A 21,661-nucleotide genomic window follows, 5' to 3' on the forward strand; every position below is an offset into this window, starting at 1 on the left:
ACTTCAAATCATAGACTTCGATGCTTCATTGAATCGAGGTCCAGAAAACATGGAGGTGTAGTGGATAGGATTTAATAGGAATCTGAGGGGTAACTTTTGCACACAAAGGGTGGTGGGTGTATGGAACAAGCTGCCAGAGGAGGTAGGTGAGGCAGGGACTATCCCAATGTTTAAGAAACAGTTAGACAGGTACATGGATACGACAAGCTTGGAGGGTTATGGACCAAATGCAGGCAGGTGGAACTAGTGTAGCTGGGACATGTTGGCCGGTGTGGGCAAATTGGGCCATAGGGCCTGTTTCCACATTTTATCACTCTATGACTCTATGACTAACTCGAAAGGATATTGGCAAGCTCCATTTCCTTAACAGGAGGTAGTGTCAGTCTCGGAATGAGTGGCCGCCAACTAGTTGTGTGTTAGGCAGAGCGTTTTATTGCTTGGGGCTGTGATATTTTAATAATCAACAGCATAAATGGCCTTTTGGTAACATCCTGTCTGCAAGAACAGTTTTTAGAAATTCTGGTGCTGGCAGCAGTCGGCGTTCTTCATTGTCCTCCAGCATTAAGAGCCGTGCAGTTTCTGAGGAATGTACACTGATTTGATAAACTAGTGGCTCGACTTCTAAAGGAAAATTATTGCTCTGTCGAAGAGCTCTGAGCCTCCACTGCTTGGAGGTCAATTAAAAGATCACAAGGAACCAATTGGCCCACTTTCTTAGCAAATGTCTCGCAACTCAATGTGAAATATAGAAATCATGTGTTGAAAATGGATTCATTCTGCAAAGAGAGGAAAAAAAAAATCCCCTTTAACACAGGAGGGGCTGTGGTTACTTAGAGCTTTCAATCCACGAACAACTCAGAAATTCAGTCTCGAGGATGTACAAAGAACTCTCGCTAATGGTTATAATGGAAAATAAAAGGTGAGGAATGAAATAGTATTTACGTAACATCTTAAGGGGTTGGACAGGCTAGATGCAGGAAGATTGTTCCCGATGTTGGGGAAGTCCAGGACAAGGGGCCACAGCTTAAGGATTAGGGGGAAATCCTTTAAGACCAAGATGAGAAAAACATTTTTCACACAGAGAGTGGTGAATCTCTGGAACTCTCTGCCACAGAGGGTAGTTGAGGCCAGTTCATTGGCTATATTTAAGAGGGAATTAGATGTGGCCCTTGTGGCTAAGGGGATCAGGGGGTATGGAGAGAAGGCAGGTACAGGATACTGTGTTGGATGATCAGCCTTGATCATATTGAATGGCGGTGCAGGCTCGAAGGGCCGAATGGCCTACTCCTGCACCTAATTTCAATGTATCTATGTATCTACCTGTCATGGGGCGACCCAAATTGCTGTTGAGTCAACTTTTTACAATATCATCTAAATATTTTGAGATCAGAATTATGGTGCGTTTGTTCCTTCCACAAAAGTAAAATCCATTAGCAACGTCTGGGCTGGAGAGGAACTGAGAGTGGGAGGGGGAGGATCCTTTTGTCATGGTCTGCGTAGACTGCTGGTAGAACTGCTGCCTCACTGTGCCAGAGACTCGGGTCCGATCCCGAGCTCGGGTGCTGACCGCGTGGAGTTTGCACGTTCTCCATGTGACCGTGTGGGGTTTTCCTCCGGGTGCTCCGGTTTCCTCCCCCATCCCGAAGCTGTGCATGCTTGTAGGTTATTTGGCTGCTGTAAATTGGCTGCTGCTCCAGTGTGTAGCAAATGGACACATCATTGGGATAGCATGGAGCTAGTGTGAACGGGCGATGGATGGTCTGCGTGGGCTTGGTGGGCCGGAGGGCCTGTTTCCATGCTGTATCTTTATGTAAGTAACATGCGTAGGACTAGGGAGGAGGTTCTGATGGATTGACCTCGGGCACAAATGAAAAGCAGAACCACATGGGTGATAATCTCTGGAATTTTAAATAAACCACGTGTAAATTGGCAAAGGGTTGAGTTTAGTTTAGAGATACAGCGTGGAAACAGGCCCTTCGGCCCACTGAGTCCGTGCCGACCAGCGATCCCCGCACATTAACACTATCCTACACCCACTAGGAACAGTTTTACACTTACATCAAGCCAATTAACCTACAAACCTGTACGTCTTTGGAATGTGGGAGGAAACCGAAGATCTCGGAGAAAACCCACGAGGTCCCGGGGAGACCGTACAAACTCCATAGAGACAGCACCCCTAGTCGGGATCGAACCCGGGTCTCCGGTGCTGCAAGCGCTGTAATAATGCCCCCTGTCCCACTTAGGAAACCTGAATGGAAACCTCTGAAGACTTTGCGCCCGACCCAAGGTTTCCGTGCGGTTCCCGGAGGTTGCAGGTGGTTGCCGGAGGTTGCAGGTAGTGGAAGCAGGTAGGGAGACTGACAAAAACCTCTGGGAACCGCACGGAAACCTTGGGTGGGGCGCAAAGTCTTCAGAGGTTTCCGTTCAGGTTTCCTAAGTGGGACAGGGGCATTAGGCAGCAACTCAAAGCATGCTGCCATTGAATTTGGTTCTGATTTGACAGACGGTGGCTTCAATACTGTGGAAAGAGAGAGCTCTTCCGTTGAGGTTTAGTTACACCTGAACTGTGGTGGGACCAGAATTGTGACAAACTGCATCAAGAGGATTGCAGACAAGGCTTCAGACTAAAACATGAGGCGGACGGCGGCAACAATGGGATGTTTAATAAATCAAGGAGAAATGAGAAAGAGATGGCACGGGATAGCGAGGGGACAAGTGACACACAATGTGTGACAGACTAGGGCCAGAGAATGTACAGGTTTGTAGGTTAACTGGCTATGGTTGAAATTGTAAATTGTCCCTAGTGTGTAGGATAGTGCTAGTGTACGTGGATCGCTGGTCAGCATTCGTGCTGGGACATCTTGATTGTGATATATGCGAATGAATTGGATGAAAATTTAGATAAGCTGGATAGTAAATTTGCACGCAACGCAAAAATGGTGCAGTTTTGGATTGTCGTTTAAGGGCACAGTAGAATATGGATGAGTTAGATGAACAGATAAATGATTGATGGAGGTTAACCCGGACATAGTAGAAGGTGAAGTGGGAGAGGAGAGTACACAAGAAATGCCAGGTGCATTGATGTACTGAGGGGTCTTAGGGTGTAAGCCCATCGCTTCCTGGAAGTGACAACACAAGCAGATAGAGTGTTGAAGACAGTGCATGGCTTCTCTTCATCAGTATGTGCATCTATTTTAACTCCCCGTCCATTCCCACATTCCCAAACTGACCTTTCTGCTCTGTGATCCCCCCCATTGCAGAGTGAGGCAACATACACACCGGAGGAACAGCATCTTGTATTGTGCTTATGTAGCTTCCAACCCAACGTTAATGAACATTGAATTCTCCAATTTTAGTAACTAACCTACAAACAACCCCTCCCCTCCCCTCCTCCAGTTTCCCCCTTCCCTGTGTTCCATCTGGATGTGCACCCGCTTCTCCCTTCCTTACCCCCTCCCCTCCCCAATCCCCTTCCACCTATATTCCTTCCTCTGGCTTCACATTTCAAACCCCTTCTATTCATAACTCCTATCTCACACTTTCAGCCTTTGTCCACCCAGCTGACAGTCAGCACTTCAACTCCCCCTCCCATTCCCAATCTATCCTTTCTGTCCTGGGCCTCCACCATTGCCGGAGTGAGGCCCAGCGCAAATTGGAGGAACAGCACCTCATATTTCGCTTGGGTAGTTTACACCCCAGCGGTATGAACATTGACTTCATTTGGACTATGCAGTTGCAGCATGGGACCCATACACAAATAAAAACATTTCTTCCATCGAACGTGTCCAAAGACAGGCAGCTCGATTTGTTACTAACACCTATGATAGAGAAGCGAGTGTCACCAAACTTCTGAATTCTCTGGGGTGGAACCCTCTCCAAGACAGACGTGAAGCTCACCGTTTGACCTGTCTTTACAAAATGTTAAATGGTCAGCTCGACATAGACTACAAGACCTGCACCAAACCCAAACCAATTAGGAGCAGACGGGGGCATTCGGTCCAATTTGTGATCCCAGCTACAAAGACAGATGTATACAGCAATTTGTTCTTCCCCTGCACAATTAAAGCATGGAATAATCTCCACCCTACTATAGTTACCCAACCAGATGCAACTAAATTAAAAGTAGCTCTTTCTTCCCAATAACCCTTTCTGGCTTAAGCCCTCCCGTAACCACCTCCAGTTTAAATTCCATTTGGAATATTTTGGAGAAGCAAGAAACCAAGAACCAAGAACCAAGAACCAAGACTTCTCTAATTTTAGATAGCCCTTGCTTTCTCCCTCCTTCCCGTCCCCCTTCCCAGTTCTCCCACGTCCTACTGTCTCTGTCTACTTCCTTTCTCTCCCCCCCCCCCCCCCCCCCCCCCCCCGATATCAGTCTGAAGAATGGGTCTCGACCCGAAACGTCACCCATTCCTCCAATAGGTCGAAGGGCCGATATCCACGCTGTATATCCAAACTGAAACTAAACGAAACAATGGTACTGGACAACAAAAAACCCTAAAACAGATGTACATATGAGTTTAATGTTCCCTATTGATCCACTACCTCGCGGTTCCCTTGCTTGCAGACTTGCATTTCAACTTGATTAAGTAACAGTGCAAATAACTGATGGGGACATGCAGAATCCGGTCTAATCTTTGGCAGCTACTGTTTAAACTTGAGGCGAATTGGGCTTGTCTGTGACAGGAAATAAATTCCTTCACCCATTCTGCAAACATCTTGAATCATAATGTTCCCATCACCATCCATCACCTCCCTCAACCGTTGCTCCCAACCTAAGGAGTTTGAATTAAAAGAGACACAACATGCAACCCGTTTCTTTGGTTCACTGAGTCCATGATGGACATCAATCATCCATTCACACTAGAATCATCGAGTGATGCAGTGTAGCAACAGGCCCTATTGCTCAACTTGCCCACACAGACCAACATGTTTAAGAAGGAACTGCAGATGTTGGAAAATCGAAGGTAGACAAAAGTGCTGGAGAAACTCAGCGGGTGCGGCAGCATCTATGGAGCGAAGGAAAGAGGCAACGTTTCAGGCCAAAACCCTTCTTCAGACTGATGTAGGGTGGGGGCAGGTGGGAAGAAGAAAGGAAGAGGAGGAGTCAAAGGTCTGAGAGCTGAGAAGGGGAGGAGACAATAAGGGTTACTGGAAATTGGAGAAGTCAATGTTCAAGCCGCTGGGGTATAAACTGCCCAAGCAAAATATGAGGTGCCGCTCTTCCAATTTCCGGTGGTGCTCACTCTGGCCATGGAGGAGGCCCAGAACAGAAAGGTTGGATTCGGAATGGGAGGGGGAGTTGAAGTGCTGAGCCACGGGGAGATCAGGTTGGTTATTGCGGACCGAGCGGAGGTGTTCGGCGAAACGATCGCCAAGCCTACGCTTGGTCTCACCGATGTGGATCAGCTGACACCTAGAGCAGCAGAAGCAATAGATGAGGTTGGAGGAGGTACAGGTGAACCTCTGCCGCACCTGGAACGACTGCTTGTGTCCTTGAATGGAGTCGAGGGGGGAGGTAAAACGATAAGTGTAGCATTTCTTGTGGCTGCAAAGGAAAGTGCCCGGGGAAGGGGGTGGTGCGGGTGGGAAGGGAAGAATTGACCAGGGAGTTACGGAGGGAGCGGGCTTTGCGGAAAGCAGACGGGAGGAGATGGGAAGATGTGGCGAGTTGTGAGATCAAGGTGGCGAAAATGATGGAGGACTATTTGTTGATTGTGACCGCTAGTAGGGTGGAAGGTGAGGACTAGGGGAACTCTGCCCTTGTTACGAGTGGGGGGATGGGAAGAGAGAGCAGTGTTACGGGGTATTGAAGAGACCCTGGTGAATGCCACATCTATAGTAGGGGAGGGGAACCAACATGTCCCATCTACACGAGTCCAACCTGCCTGCGTTTGGCTCATCCCCCTTGAAGCCTGTCCTATCCATGTACCTGTCCAATTGTTTCTTCAATATGGCACTAGTTCTGTGCTATCCTATGTTATCCTACGATATTGCCCCTATGCACTAGGGGCGATTTACACGGGCCAAGTAATCTACAAACCCGCACGTCTTTGGATGTGGGAGGAAACCAGAGCGCACAGAGGAAAGACACACACAGAGGGAACGTGCAGACTCCATACAATCAGCACCCGAAGTTCAGGATTGAACTAGGGTCTCTAGCACAATGAGGCAGCAGCTCCACAACCTGCACCACCCATTGCAATCTTTTGAAATGAAGACATGCACTGTTACTGCTGACAGTCAAATTAGATTTATAGATGTAGATGCGGATTATCAACACTAAAAGATTCTGCATCGAAAACAATGTTGTCCCTGGAAACCCCAGCTGCATTGCTTGGATTAATGACTGACTCAGTGAATAGGGTTCATGTATGTCTGACACCTCTTTGAGGAAAACTAAAGTTTAGTGTAGTTTAAAAAGTGTGAGATTTGTTAATATTGTTGTAAGGTAGATCTCTAATTTGGTAAATTGTCTGATTTTTTTTCCCCAGATTTGTGATTTGCATAAATGTGTGAAATAAAATTCACGTTCTTCGCAAGAATATGTGGATATTACCTGCATGTGTCAGTAAACTGTCTGCTGCAAGGTCTCAACAGGTCTGACAGCATCTGTGGTGGGGAAAGGAAGAGTCAATGATTTGGGTTGAAATCCTCCATCAGAATTAAGAGTGGAGAGTGAAGATGGTGGACAGAAAGATGGTCAGCATTCAAGAACTTGATACGTGTCCACCACCGATTTTCCTTTAAACCGGACAAAATCACGAGAGCGCACTCGAAATTCACTTGGTGGCCACAGATGGCGCTGTGTGTGGTGTGAGCCTACGAGCTATTTGTTCATATCTGCAGTTGGAGGTGGTGATCCCTCAGTTTAGTGCAACTATTAGCTTATTTTCTTTTCATTTAACCCTAGTAGTGGCTTTGAAGCAAGGTCCAAGTGACAGTCATGGTGCCAAGCACAAGCACATTTCATTCACATGTAATCTCTGTTTGATTTAAGTTTCTAGCTGTCCATGGTGCTTTAGAGGGACGGGAGGGCTAGAATTAGTGGGTCAGACGTGTACTGTTGTGTCATTATTACATGACTCTGTTGGTCCGGCAAAATGGATAATCCAGCAACAAGGCTTTGGAACCAAGGGTGCTGGAAAATAAGTGGTGGACCAGTAGTCGTAAGAGAGTAGCTATTCCTGAACCCGGTGGTACGTGAATTTAGTCTGTACCCCCTGCACGATGATAGCAGCAAAAAGAGGGTGTGACCCTTAATGATAGACAATAGGCAATAGACAAAAGGTGCAGGAGTAGGCCATTCGGCCCTTCGTGCCAGCACTAGGCATGCAGGTGCAGCAGGCAGTGAAGAAAGCGAATGGTATGTTAGCATTCATAGCAAAAGGATTTGAGTATAGGAGCAGGGAGGTTCTACTGCAGTTGTTAAGGGTCTTGGTGGGACCACACCTGGAGTATTGCGTACAGTTTTGGTATCCAAATCTGAGGAAAGGCATTCTTGCCATAGAGGGAGTACAGAGAAGGTTCGCCAGACTGATTCCTGGGATGTCAGGACTTTCATATGAAGAAAGTCTGGATAGACTCGGCTTGTACTCACTAGAATTTAGGAGATTGAGGGGGGATCTTATAGAAACTTACAAAATTCTTAAGGGGTTGGAAAAGCTAGATGCAAGAAGATTGTTCCCGATGTTGGGAAGTCCAGGACAAGGGGTTACAGTTTAAGGGTAAAGGGGAAATCCTTTAGGACCGAGATGAGAAAAAAAAATTCACACAGAGAGTGAACTGTCTGCCACTAAGGCAGTTGAGGCCAGTCCATTGGCTATATTTAAGAGGAAATTAGATGTGGCCCTTGTGGCTAAAGGGATCAGGGGGTATGGAGAGAAGGCAGGTACAGGATACTGAGTTGGATGATCAGCCATGATCATATTGAATGGCGGTGCAGGCTCGAAGGGCCGAATGGCCTACTCCTGCACCTATTTTCTATGTTTCTATGCCATTCAATGTGATCATGGCTGATCATCCACAATCAGTACCCCATTCCTGCCTTCTCGCCATATTCCCTGACCCCGCTATCTTTAAGAGCCCTATCTAACCCTCTCTTGAAAGCATCCAGAGAATTGGCCTCCACTGCCTTCTGAGGCAGAGAATTCCAGATTCACAAATCTCTGGGTGAAAAAGTGTTTGCTCATCTCCAATGTACTCGCTAGAATTTAGAAGATTGAGGGGGGATCTTATAGAAACTTACAAAATTCTTAAGGGTTGAACAGGCTAGATGCAGGAAGATTGTTCCCGATGTTGGGGAAGTCCAGAACTAGGGGGTCACAGTTTAAGGATAAGAGGGCAGTCTTTTAGGACCGAGATGAGAAAATCATTTTTTACACAGAGAGTGGTGAATCTGTGGAATTCTCTACCACAGAGGGTGGTTGAGGCCAGTTCATTGGCTATATTTAAGTGGGAGTTAGATGTGGCCCTTGTGGCTAAAAGGATCAGGGGGTATGGAGAGAAGGCAGGGATGGGATACTGAGTTGGATGATCAGCCATGATCATATCGAATGGCGGTGCAGGCTCGAAGGGCCGAATGGCCTACTCCTGCACCTATTTTCTATGTTTCTATACACTTCCATGTGTTTTATCTATTTCAGGAAACATAGAAAATAAGTGCAGGAGTAGGCCATTCGGACCATCGAGCCAGCACTGCCATTCAATATGATCATGGATGATAATCCAGAATCAGTACCCTGTTCCTGCCTTTTCCCCATATCCCTTGATTCCGTTAGCCCTAAGAGCTTAATCTAACTCTCTTGAAAACAATCAATGAATTGGCCTCCACTGCCTTCTGTGGCGGAGAATTCTGCCAATTCACAACCCTCTGTGTGAAAAAGTGTTTCCTCATCTCAGTCCTAAATGGCCAACCCCTTATTCTCAAACTGGTTCTGGACTCCCCCAACATGGGGAACATTTTTCCTGTATCTAGCCTATCCAGTCCCTTAATAATTTTAAATGTTTCTATAAGATACCCTCTCAACCTTCTAAGTTCCAGTGACTACAAGCCCAGTCGACCCATTCTATGGCTGATCTATCTCTCCCTCCGAACCCCATTCTCCTGTCTGTCCCCATAACATAGAAAACATAGAAACATAGAAAGTAGGTGCAGGAGTAGGCCATTCGGCCCTTCGAGCCTGCACCGCCGTTCAATATGATCATGGCTGATCATCCAACTCAGTATCCTGTACCTGCCTTCTCTCCATACCCCCTGATCCCTTTAGTCACAAGGGCCACAGTTAACTCCCTCTTAAATAAAGCCAATGGACTGGCCTCAACTACCTTCTGTGGCAGGGAGTTCCAGAGCTTCACCACTCACTTCATAACCTCCGGCACCCGTTCGAATCAAGAATCTATCCTTCTCTGCCTTAAAAATATCCACTGAATTTGCCTTCACAGCCCTCTGTGGCAAAGGATTCCACAGATTCACCACCCTCTGACTAAAGAAATTGCTCCTTCTCTCCTTCCTAAAAGAACGTCCTTTAATTCCGAAGCTCTGACCTCTTGTCCGAGACTCTCCCACTAGTGGAAACATCCTCTCCACGTCCAAGTCGACATAGGTCTATGACTGGAGAAACTCAGCGGGTGCAGCAGCATCTATGGAGCGAAGGAAATAGGCAACGTTTCGGGTCGAAACCCTTCTGAAGAAGGGTTTCGGCCCGAAACGTTGCCTATTTCCTTCGCTCCATAGATGCTGCTGCACCCGCTGAGTTTCTCCAGCTTTTTTGTGTACCTTCGATTCTCCAGCATCTGCAGTTCCTTCTTAAACACTAGGTCTATGACTATATGACCATTGCACATTGATAATAGCGTGAGACAGTTTCCCTTTAAATACTGTCCTTTCAGACTGGAAGTGCCCCTCCCCTTCCGGTACATTATGACAGCTTCTTCACTGTCTGGAGTACAACATGCACAGTGTGTGTGTGTGTGCATTAATGTTATTCAGTCTCTCACAGATCATTCTGTTCTGAGCTGATCTAATTCTGAGGCAGAATTTCAGTGCGTTGTTCATTCAGCATGTTTTGATATGATTAGGACCTTTTAAACAAGGATGCATTTTTGCAGCATTTGGACGAATATCAGAGTGAATAAAATAATGCAATTACCCGTTGGTCATCGGCTGCTATTTTAGTGAAGCGCTTGCTTTAAATACGATTTGGCATTCGGCACAATCATAACAACCTACTCGGCTGCAATTATTCGGTCTTTTGGATTTGCACAAAAGGCCATGTCAGCTTGTTACTTGGGGTCTGGAGAACAGTGAGGCGCGCCACTGCGATCGGACGTGATGGAGAGCACGAAAGGCTGGTCCACCTGATCCAGCCCCTGTACAACAGTGACAGGTAACCAAGACTGAACACCTAGATGCTGCTGTTAACGGGTAATCAGGATGGCCTCTGAGACCAGGTCAAAGGTCAAGGACTCCACTGACGTCACAAATTAGCGAATGAATGAATGAATGAATGAATGAATTACCACCGCAGCTTCGGATGGAAGCATCGCGTTGAACTAGGAGGGACAGATGGTTATTCACATGAATCATAGGGATTTTAAAGAGACATCTTCTCCCTCTTGTGGAATATTATCACAATCATCTCTGCTGGGAAGCAAAGCAGAGGATCGATGTGAGTGTGATTCAGAGGTAAACACCCACTGAATGGTGACAAATTCATTTTCCGGATGATATTGCCTGCAAACTGGCTTGGCGATCGATTAAAGGTGCACAGACAAGCCTTCGGGACCACACAGAATTTTAATGATGTAGACGTGTTATTTGTTAACAGAGGGCACAAGCAAGGGGGGGGTGGGAGGGGGGGGGAGTGACGGGGAGAGGCTGGGAAACGAAGTGCAAAGGAAGCGCAGTTGAAAAGACATAATAATAGATAAAAGGGGAAAACATAGAAGGCGGAAAAAAAAAATAACAGTAAGGATCAAGGTGTGTTGGTGGTGAAGAAAGAAAGAGTGGTAGATTAACTGGAAGAAGTGTGGCAACAGGGAGAGGGAGAGAGAAAGATAGAGAGAGAGAGAGAGAAAGAGAGAGAGAGAGGAGAGAGAGAGAGAGAGAGAGAGAGTGCAGTCCAGCCAGTGGCTGGAGCCAAGCTGAGAGTAATGGGCTGTGCTCCCAGTATCCATGTCTCTCAAAGCGGAGTGATTTACTGCAGAGATTCGGATGAATCAAACTCTCCACATCAGACCACCACCATTTCCCAAGGCACGGCAACAGTCCACGGCTTCTTCATTAAGACAGATGCAGCTGAATCGCTGCCCTCTATGCTGGCATACCAGAGTCGTGCAACACGTACCTCTTCACGCCGAGAGAAGAGGGAGAACAGCAACTGCATTGAAGCTGAGACCCAAACCAGCCACACCAGTGTTAAGGTAACCAGCCTTGTTTATTGCATTCAGCAATGCCTATTCCTTTCTCAAACGCAGACGGCTCACCACAAGATGCTTTTCTTTCTTATATTATCTGTCACAACTTCCATTTATAAACATAGATTATTGACCTGGAATAATAAATGTGTGTGTGTGTTTTTTTTTTTAATGCTTATAGGTGTATATGTAACGGGAGCTTATTCCAGTTGTTTTTGGCTAATGCTGCTTTCTTGCAACTATGAGAACATTTGGCTGACTTTTGCCTTTAGGGAACTGATGATGAATTTGTACAGCATTCTGCAACTGGAAAATTAAAATGAGAAGCACTGAGTATTTTGCTTGTACCAAGATGGAGGGAAAGATTGAAGTCGAAACCCAAGCAGAGTGGGGATTAAATCAGATCAACCTCTTGCTTCATGCCTAGTTGCAGGGAATTCTCTGCCACAGAGTGGAATTCTCTGCTACAGAAGGCGGCGGAGGCCAATTCGCTGGATGTATTCAAGAGAGAGTTGGATATAGCTCTTCGTGCTATCAGAATCAAGGGATATGGGGGAGAAGGCAGGAACAGGGTACTGATTCTGGATGATCAGCCATGATCATATTGAATGGCGGTGCTGGCTCGAAGGGCCGAATGGCCTACATTCGCACCCATTTTCATTGTTTCAATGTATTTTTAACCCCGTTTGCCGATCCCATCTCAAAGCCTTGCAAGTTTAGAAGGATCCTTTTGATGACTACCAGGGTTGAGGGAGATAGATGTTATACAGAGAGTGGTGGGGGCCTGGAATGCACTGCCTGGGGTGGTGGTGGAGACTGATACGATAGTGGCGTTAAAGAGGCTTTTAGATAGGCACATGGATGTGCAGGGAATAGAGGGATATGGATCATGTACAGGCAGGTGCGATCAGTTTGACTTGGCATCATGTTCGGCACAAACATTGTGGGCTGAAGGGCCAGTTCCTGTGCTGTACTGTTCTATGTTCTCTGGTATGATCGTGGCATTAAATGAGGCTTTTAGATATGCACATGAATATGCAGGGAATGGAGGGATATGGATCGTGTGGATTATTTTAACTTGGCATAATATGCGGTGGGAAAATTGTGGGCTGATGGGCCTGTTTGTGCGCTGTCCCGTTCTATGGTCTATGATACAGGAGGCTAGAAATCGTCGTTCACCATGTGAAAATGTGGTGAAAATCTGTTTGTTACTTGTAGTGCACAGGTCGGGTCGCCAACGTTCTCACTCCCAAATAAGGGGCAAAAGGTCAGAATGAGGGACAAATTCCCGACGGCAATTCGTTGACCGACTTGGCTGTAGCTGGGTGAATGATGAGTTGGCCCGGGTGCTGGACTGTACACAAAGCCCAGCCGGTGGGCCAGCTGAGGAGTTTTGGCCCGGGTGCCGGACATTGCGCTCGAAGTCGCGCCAAAACTCCTCAGCTGGTCCGCTGGCTGGGCTTTGTGTTCTGCTGCACGCTAAGTCCGGCGCCCCGTCCAACTCATGAACCGATGATCGGCCGTGAGAAGGAGGGGTGGTGGTGGTGTCGGCGGTAAGCGATGGTCCGAAGGTCGGACAGCTGGCCGGGCTGCCGACCGATGGGGCCACGGGCGAGGCGCTGCTGCTGCTGCTGCTGCGCTCCATGGGCTGCACTACGTCGGGACGGGTGAAGCGGGGCCGGACGCGGCGTTCAGAACCGACAGTCCCCTCGACCCGAGTAGTAGCAGTCAAATACGGGACAATGGCAGTCCCGTATGGGACAAACCAATTTAGCCCAATATACGGGATGGCCCAACTGATACGGGACAGTTAGCAACCCTATGCACAGGCCCAATCAGACCCACTCACAAAAATACGTGAGGTTGAGCGGGAATATTTGTAGCAGCAAGCTACGAATCATACATTGCAACGGGGTATACAGTCTCCTTTGACGGGCGTTTGCACATTTGTGGCGTTATTGCCACTCCTGTCCCTGGCAAAGGGTGTCAGACACGAGAGGAACTGCTCCCACTGCCAGCCCCAGTGGCAGTCTCCCATGTGTCTGACTATCTGCTAACCAGTCAGCGGAAAGACAATACATGATTACAATCGAGCCATTTACAGTGTACAGATACATGATAAGCGAATAACGTTCAGTGCAAGCTAAAGCCAGCCACATTTGACGGCACTGGGCCTGTACTCGCTGGAGTTTAGAAGGACGAGGGTGGACCTCATAGAAACTTACCGACTAGTGAAAGGCCTGGATAGAGTGGATTTGGAGAGGATGTTTCCACCTGTGCAAGAGTCTAGGACCAGACATCCCAGCCTCAGAAATTGAGGACGTTCCTTTAGGAAGGAGATGAGGAGGAATTTCTTTAGTCAGAGGGTGGTGAATCTGTGGAATTCATTGCCACAGAATGCTGTGGATGCCAAGTCAATGGATTTATTTAAGGCAGAGATGGATAGACTCTTGATTAGTATGGGTATCGGGGCTTATGGGGAGGAGAATGGGGTTAGGAGGGAGAGATAGATCAGCCATGATTAAATGGCGGAGTAGACTTGATGGGCCGAATGGACTTTGAACTTTGGGAATCTGAGGAGCAACTTTTCTGACAGATGGTGGTGGGCATATGGAATGAGTTGGCAGGACGGGTAGTTAAGGCGGGTACTATAACAGCATTTAAAATGGACAGTTACATGGATAGGAAAGGGTGAGTGGATTAAGGTCTAAATGCAGGTGAACTAGGTTAGATATGGCATCGTGTTTGGCATGGACAAGTTGTTCTGAAGGGTCTGTTTCTGTGCGGTATGGTTTTATGTGATTTGTTTAAGAAGACCTTGAACATCAAAGAGATGAACAGAGATATCTTATTTTCATAATTCTGAGTACTGAACACTGAGGCTGGGAGAGAGAGACACGGGGAACTGCTGTGGCAGTTTTCAAAAAAACATTACATGCTGGAGTAACACAGTGGGTCAGGGGGCTATCTATGGAAAACATGGGTGGGTAACGCTTTGGATCAGGGTCCTTCTTCAAACACAAGGTACCCACCCAACATGCCATCTATCAAAGGTACACAAAAATGCTGGAGAAACTCAGCGGGTGCAGCAGCATCTATGGAGCGAAGGAAATAGGTCAAGTCAAGTCAAGTCAAGCTTTTTTGTCACATACACATACGAGATGTGCAGTGAAATGAAAGTGACGTTTTGGGTCGAAACCCTTCTTCAGACTGATGGGGGCAAAGCTGGAGTAACTCAGCGGGACAGGCAGCATCTCTGAAGAGAAGGAATGGGTGATGTTTCGGGTCGAGACCCTTCTTCAGACGCTATCCATGTTTCCTATCGATGCTACACGTGCAAGCTCTGGATCATTCTATGTAGACCCTTAAATTGGTCTCACTGCTGATCTTAGAGTGATACAGCGTGGAAAAAAGGCCCAACTTGCCCACACCGGCCAACATGTCCCAGCTACACTAGTCCCACTTGCGTGTGTTTGGCCCACATCCCTCTAAACCTGTTCTTTCCATGTACCTGTCTAAATGTTTCTTAAACATTGCGATATTAGTTGCCTCAATTATCTCCTCCGGCAGCTCGTTCCACAAACCCACCACTCTGTGTGAAATAAGGTTCCTATTAAATTAGTATACAAACTTAAAGCACACGGTATTGGGGGTTCAGTATTGATGTGGATAGAGAAGTGATTGGCAGACAGGAAGCAAAGAGTAGGAGTTAACGGGTCCTTTTCAGAATGGCAGGCAGTGACTAGTGGGGTACCGCAAGGCTCAGTGCTGGGACCCCAGCTATTCACAACATATATTAATGATTTGGACGAGGGAATTGAATCCTAGTTTGTGGATGATACGAAGTTGGAGGGCAGTGTTAGCTGTGAGGAGGATGCTAGGAGGCTGCAAGGTGACTTGGATAGGCTGGGTGAGTGGGTAAATGCATGGCAGATGCAGTATAATGTGGATAAATGTGAGGTTATCCACTTTGGTGGCAAAAACAGGAAAGTATATTATCCGAATGGTGGCCGATTAGGAAAAGAGGAGATGCAACGAGACCTGGGTGTCATGGTACACCAGTCATTGAAAGTAGGCATGCAGGTGCAGCAGGCAGTGAAGAAAGCGAATGGTATGTTAGCATTCATAGCAAAAGGATTTCAGTATAGGAGCAGGGAGGTTCTACTGCAGTTGTACAGGGTCTTGGTGAGACCACACCTGGAGTATTGCGTACAGTTTGGGTCTCCTAATCTGAGGAAGGACATTCTTGCCATAGAGGGAGTACAGAGAAGGTTCTCTAGACTGATTCCTGGGATGTCAGGACTTTCATATGAAGAAAGACTGGATAGACTTGGCTTGTACTCGCTAGAATTTAGAAGATTGAGGGGGGATCTTATAGAAACTTACAAAACTCTTAAGGGATTGGACAGGCTTGATGCAGGAAGATTGTTCCCGTTGTTGGGGAAGTCCAGAACAAGGGGGTCACAGTTTAAGGTTAAAAGGGAAATCTTTTAGGACTGAGATGAGAAAAACATTTTTTACACAGAGAGTGGTGAATCTCTGGAATTCTCTGCCACAGAATGTAGTTGAGGCCAGTTATTTGGCTATATTTAAGTGGGAGTTAGATGTGGCACTTGTGGCTAAAGGGATCAGGGGGTATGGAGAGAAGGCAGGAACAGGATACTGAGTTGGATGATCAGTCATGATCATACTGAATGGCAGTGCAGGCTCGAAGGGCCGAATGGCCTACTCCTGCACCTATTTTCTATGTTTCTATGTACGGAGTTTGTACGCTCTCCCCGTGACCTGTGTGGGATTTCTCCAAAATCTTCAGTTTCCTCCCACACTCCAAAGACGTACAGGTTTGTAGGTTAATTGGTAAATGTTTCTATGTTTCTTCCCTCTCCTTAAACCTATGTCCTCTGGTCACCGATTCCCCTACTCTGGGCAAGAGATTCTGTGCGTCTACCCGATCTATTCCTATCATGATTTTATACACCTCTATAAGATCACCCCTCATCCTCCTGTGTTCCAAGGAATAGGGACCCAGCCTGATCAACCCTTCTGTTTAGTCCAGACCCTCTAATCTTGGTAGCATCCTCATAAATCTTTTCTGTACCCTTTCCAAACCTTTCAGGTGTTGTACTTCCGGTGGTACTGGTGCCAGCAGCCTCCACCTACAGCCCGGTATCTTTTTGTTTTTTTGTTTATTTAGTTATGTAAAAGTGTATTTTTTTGTTGGTTTTTTGGTGTCTTTATGTGGGGGAAGAGGGCACGGTGCGGGGGATACCGTTCTTCAGCCGCTTCCTGGTGAGGACGCGACTATTATTCGAGTCGCGTCCTCACCCACCCCCCCCCAGCCCCCCCCCCCCCCCACCCCCACAGCGGCCTACCTACCTGGATTGGCGCGGCCTTTCCCTGCCGGGATCGACCGGAGCTCCAGCAGCGGCGGGACAGCGCTGGAACATCGTGGGGCTGGTGATGCCTTACCGGGGGTCACCGTCTGGAGCCCGGAGTGCTGGACCTGCTGCACCAACATCATGGAGCTGCGGTTTGCGGAGCTCCCAACGCGGGCGGCGCTGATCAACAACGCGGGGTCCTGCGACTCTGCCCGGCTCGGCCTCCGGACTCAGGAGCTGCGGACTCCAGCAGCGTGAGGCGGCTGATCAGAAGGTCCGGGCCGCTGAGGAGGAGGATGCTCACCGTCGGGGTTCGGCGTCGGCGTTCCACCAGCCCGGCGTGAGGGCCTGAACATCGGGCCACCCGGGGCGGTGACTGCAGGTGCTCGGAAGGCCCCGACCACGGATGAACACGGAGGGGAGGCTGGCTGGACTATGGTGCCGTCCTCACCTTGGTGCCATTTATGTTATGTTGTGTCGTGGACTTTCTGTGTTTGTGCTTTTTTTTAATTCAATTTCAATTTTATTTTTTATATGTTTTATTATTTATTTATTATTTATTTTAATTTTTTTGTGATTTTTTTTATGATACTGCCTGTAAGGGAAATTCATTTTGTTGTCTCAAATTGAGACAATGACAATAAATTTGAATACAATACAATACAATACAATACAAAAATGACAACTTGCTCTCTGTAGAATTTGTACCGTTTTACTTCCTAGGTGTGGACATGGTGACATGGTCCCTGCCTATTCGACCTCTCCCTATAGCTCAGACCCTCTCGTCAAGTCAAGTCAAGTCAATTTTATTTCTATAGCACATTTAAAAACAACTCTCGTTGACCAAAGTGCTTTACATCAGTGCAGGCACTAATGTTCTACATACAGCGGTACATAGATCTAACAATGCATACATAAATATCAGGCACAGGCCGTGAGTAACTAGTCAGGGTAGGCAGTGGCTTTTAAAAATCTTGAAAACCGCGCATGCCAGATTAATGTCTCCCTGGCGAGCTGTCAGTCGGCATTAAAAAATCGTGGAAACGTTCTCTCGACTTTTATCAAGTAATTTGTCTTCAATAGGTCCTATCTCTTAATAAAGTATTTAAAAACATATAGCCCAAAGAAATTTACTTACCATATTATTTGGACACAAAATGCATTCTTCTCTCTTTGTTTCCTGTTGTACCAAGCTGTTTTAAATGTTCTCATTATTTTTGTTCCTTTGCGCTGTTGAAGTTCTTTGAGTTCCGGCATTGGTCTGCCATTTTTAATTATTTTGGTCTCTTCCTCATAAGTTTGCTTCGAGAAACTCTTCAGGTAATCACTATCCATCTTTGAAAAACCAGCCAAGAAACATGCGCAGTAGTCTGGTGGGCATGCGCAGTATATATATAAAATAATGACCATTTTATAATTTTAGTCAGGGCAGGCACTGACAACCCTTGCCTACCCTGATGGCACGTGCCTGATAAATACATACAAACAGCGCTCCCTCAACAAACGCTTGTGAGTAGAAATAAGTTTCAAGTCTAGACTTAAAGGAGACGATGGAGGGGGCAGTTCTGATGAGGAGAGGGATGCGCTGAGTCGACCCTGAGCTTATACCTGGATCGCGGGATGGTCAATAACCCCAAGTCGGCCGACCAGAGGGACCTGGAGGTAGAATGGTGGATTAGCAGATTTTTGATGGAGGTGGGGGCAAGCCCGTTAAGGTCTTTGTAAACATAAAGGAGGAGCTTGAAATTGATTCTGAACCGCACTGGGAGCCAGTGGAGAGAGGCCAGAATCGGGGTGATGTGGTCCCTTTTACGGGTGGCAGTCAGAAGTCTCGTTGCGGCGTTTTGGACCAATTGCAGGCGGGACAGGGATGATTGGCTGAAGCCAGTGTATAGGGAGTTGCAGGAATCAAGGCTGGAGGAGATAAATGCGTGGATGATCTTTGCAAGGTCGTCAAATTGGAGGAACGGTTTGATTTTAGCTATCGTGCGAAGCTGGAAGAAGGTAGCTTTTACCACGGCATTGACTTGTTTGACAAACTTCAATGCTAGTCCTGGCAACATCCTTGTAAATCTTCCCCGTACCTTTGCCAGCTTGACAACATTGTGTCTTTACGGGCAGCCGTTGATGGGCCCAGAAGCCTCCTTGCCTGCTGACTATAAGTGTGGTTCGCAACTGGCGCTGCTAAAATTTCAGTTGCCTCAGGGTGTCTGGCACATAACAATCACTAGGCCAATGAGCCTGACTTGAACTAAAAATGACTGCGAGCATTGTGCACATGAGATAAAACACACTTTTATGCACAATTTGCACGTAAAACATGGTCAATTAGGGTTGCCAATTTAAGGTAGGAATTTTTTTGCAGGAATACTCAGTGTCGGCTATGAAGATAGAACCACATACCTTGTACATACATTTCACCTCATATGTAAAAAGAAATACCGAATAGTATATTCAATAGAATACTTTTTATAGCCGATTAGCGAAAGGCCTGGATACAGTGGAGAGGCCTGGATACAGTGGAGAGGCCTGGATACAGTGGAGAGGCCTGGATACAGTGGAGAGGCCTGGATACAGTGGAGAGGCCTGGATACAGTGGAGAGGCCTGGATACAGTGGAGAGGCCTGGATACAGTGGAGAGGCCTGGATACAGTGGAGAGGCCTGGATACAGTGGAGAGGCCTGGATACAGTGGAGAGCATGTTTCCACTGGTGGGAGAGCCCAGGGCCAGAGGTGAAGAATAAAAGGACGTTCCTTTAGAAAGGAGTTGAGGAGGAATTTCTTTAGTTAGAGGGTGGTGATCTGGAATTCATTGCCACAGAAGATTGCGGAGGCCAAGTAATTGCATATTTTTTAATAGACAATAGACAATAGGTGCAGGAGTAGGCCATTCGGCCCTTCGAGCCAGCACCGCAATTCAATGTGATCATGGCTGATCATCCCCAATCAACTCTCTGTATGAAAAAGTATTTCCTTGTCTCCGTTCCAAATGGTTTATCCCTTATTCTTAAACTATGGCCCCTGGTTCTGGACTCCCCCCAACATCGGGAACATGTTTCCTGCTTCTAGTGTGTCCAAACCCTTAATAATCTTATATGTTTCAATAAGATTCCCTCTCATCCTTCTAAACTCCAGAGTATACAAGCCCAGCCACTCCATTCTCTCAGCACATGACAGTCCCGCCATCCCGGGAAGGTGCAGATTGACAGAGTCTTGATTAGTACGTGTGTCAGGGGTTATGGGGAGAAGGCAGGAGAATGGGGTTGAGAGGGAAAGATAGATCAGCCATGACTGAATGGCGGCATAGACTTGATGGGCCGAATGGCCTAATTCTGTTCCTATAACATGAACATTATAAACAGCTCTGTCCATCTCTTCAATGTGCAAGGCCTTAAACAAAGTACATCGAGTCTTGCAGCATGGAAACGGGCTCTTGTGCTCAATGTAGTGACGTAAAAAGTCTTGCAATCACTTAGCATCCTTCTTATCCCTTGCAGGACCTACCTAAGCACATTACAGCCAATAAAGTACTTCTGACCTATCTGTTTAACAGAGAAAGCATGGTAGCCTATTTGCAAATAGCATTGTTACAGTGATTACGCAAATACTTTTTCTTCAACTAACGTTGAATTAAGGATGGGCTGCGATAACATAGAACAACACAGGAACAGCCCCCCTTTGAACTGCAAAGTCTGCTCCAAACATGATGCCAAGAGTGGTTCTATCTGCCTGCATATAATTCATATCCCTCCATTCCCTGCATATCACGTGCCTCTCCAAAAGTCTCTTAAATGCCGCTGTGGTATCTGCCTCCAGGAGGTGAATTGGCCTCTATAAATTGCTCCTTACATCTGCCGCCACCACTGCCCTCGCTAGCGCGTTCTGACATCCGTTCCTCGCCCCTGTCTCCATTAAGTAATGCCATTTCCTATCATTAATCCGAGAGAGCAGTTTTAACGTCCCATTAGAGAGATAGCATCTCAGACAAATCAGTGGAATGCTGTTGTTCCATCAGCTGTAGACTTTTGTCCTTGGCTCATTGCAGTGGCATTTAAATCTAGGACTTTATTACCCAGAGGCACAGAATAGAACATTTTTATGTTTATATCATGTGTGGGAAGGAACTGCAGATGCCAGTTTAAACCAAAGATAGACACAAAATGCTGGAGTAACTCAGCGGGACAGGCAGCACCTTTGGAGAGAAGGAATGGGTGACGTTTCGTAGAAACATAGAAAATAGGTGCAGAAGTAAGCCATTCGGCCCTTCGGGCCAGCACCACCATTCAATATGATCGTGGCTGATCATCTGAAGGGTTTCGTCCCGAAACGTTACCTATTTCCTTCGCTCCATAGATGCTGCTGCACCCGCTGAGTTTCTCCAGCTTTTTTGTGTACCATCCAGAATACACCAGCTGTTTTGCTTCTATAAATGATTCCGTTTAGGGATTTCTGGCTGACATTGTCTATATAGTCCCTAACTAGTCTGAAGAAGGCTCTACCCAAAAAGTCACCCACTCTCTCCATCAATGGAAAACCCAGCTTTTTGTGTCTATAAATTGCTATTTGGCAGGATCAATGGAAACCTGTTATTTGGCAGGTAGATACTGTAAGAACCCAGCAGAGACATCCTGTTGCGTTGGTTAGGTTACTGGAAGGGTCTTCTTCATCTCCTTGCATATGGCGTGCACGGCCTAAAGTTGTAGGACAACTTGTTCTATTTGATCGATTTGTTTGTGCATGTCAGGTTGATTGCATTAATCGAAACAGGGTGGACCACGTGAAGGTTGCAATCTCCCACCCCACTGGATGGGTAACCCAGAGGCTTGGACCAATAGTTTCAGAGAGCTGAGTTCAAATCCCATCAC

At 46.9% G+C, this 21,661-nt stretch overlaps 1 protein-coding gene across 1 annotated transcript in view; it reads left to right on the forward strand.

The window, feature by feature from the left end:
* The first annotated feature begins 10,853 nt into the window (after positions 1 to 10,853).
* pde8b (phosphodiesterase 8B) overlaps positions 10,854 to 21,661 on the forward strand; it is a 208,828-nt gene continuing 198,020 nt past the window's right edge. Inside the window, exon 1 of the mRNA XM_055631505.1 lies at positions 10,854 to 11,424. Coding sequence (XP_055487480.1) covers positions 11,155 to 11,424 — 270 coding nt within the window. The 5' untranslated portion in view covers positions 10,854 to 11,154. The remainder of the gene's footprint in view (positions 11,425 to 21,661) is intronic.

Source organism: Leucoraja erinacea, chromosome 3, assembly GCF_028641065.1.
Source record: "Leucoraja erinacea ecotype New England chromosome 3, Leri_hhj_1, whole genome shotgun sequence".
NCBI lineage: Eukaryota > Metazoa > Chordata > Chondrichthyes > Rajiformes > Rajidae > Leucoraja > Leucoraja erinaceus.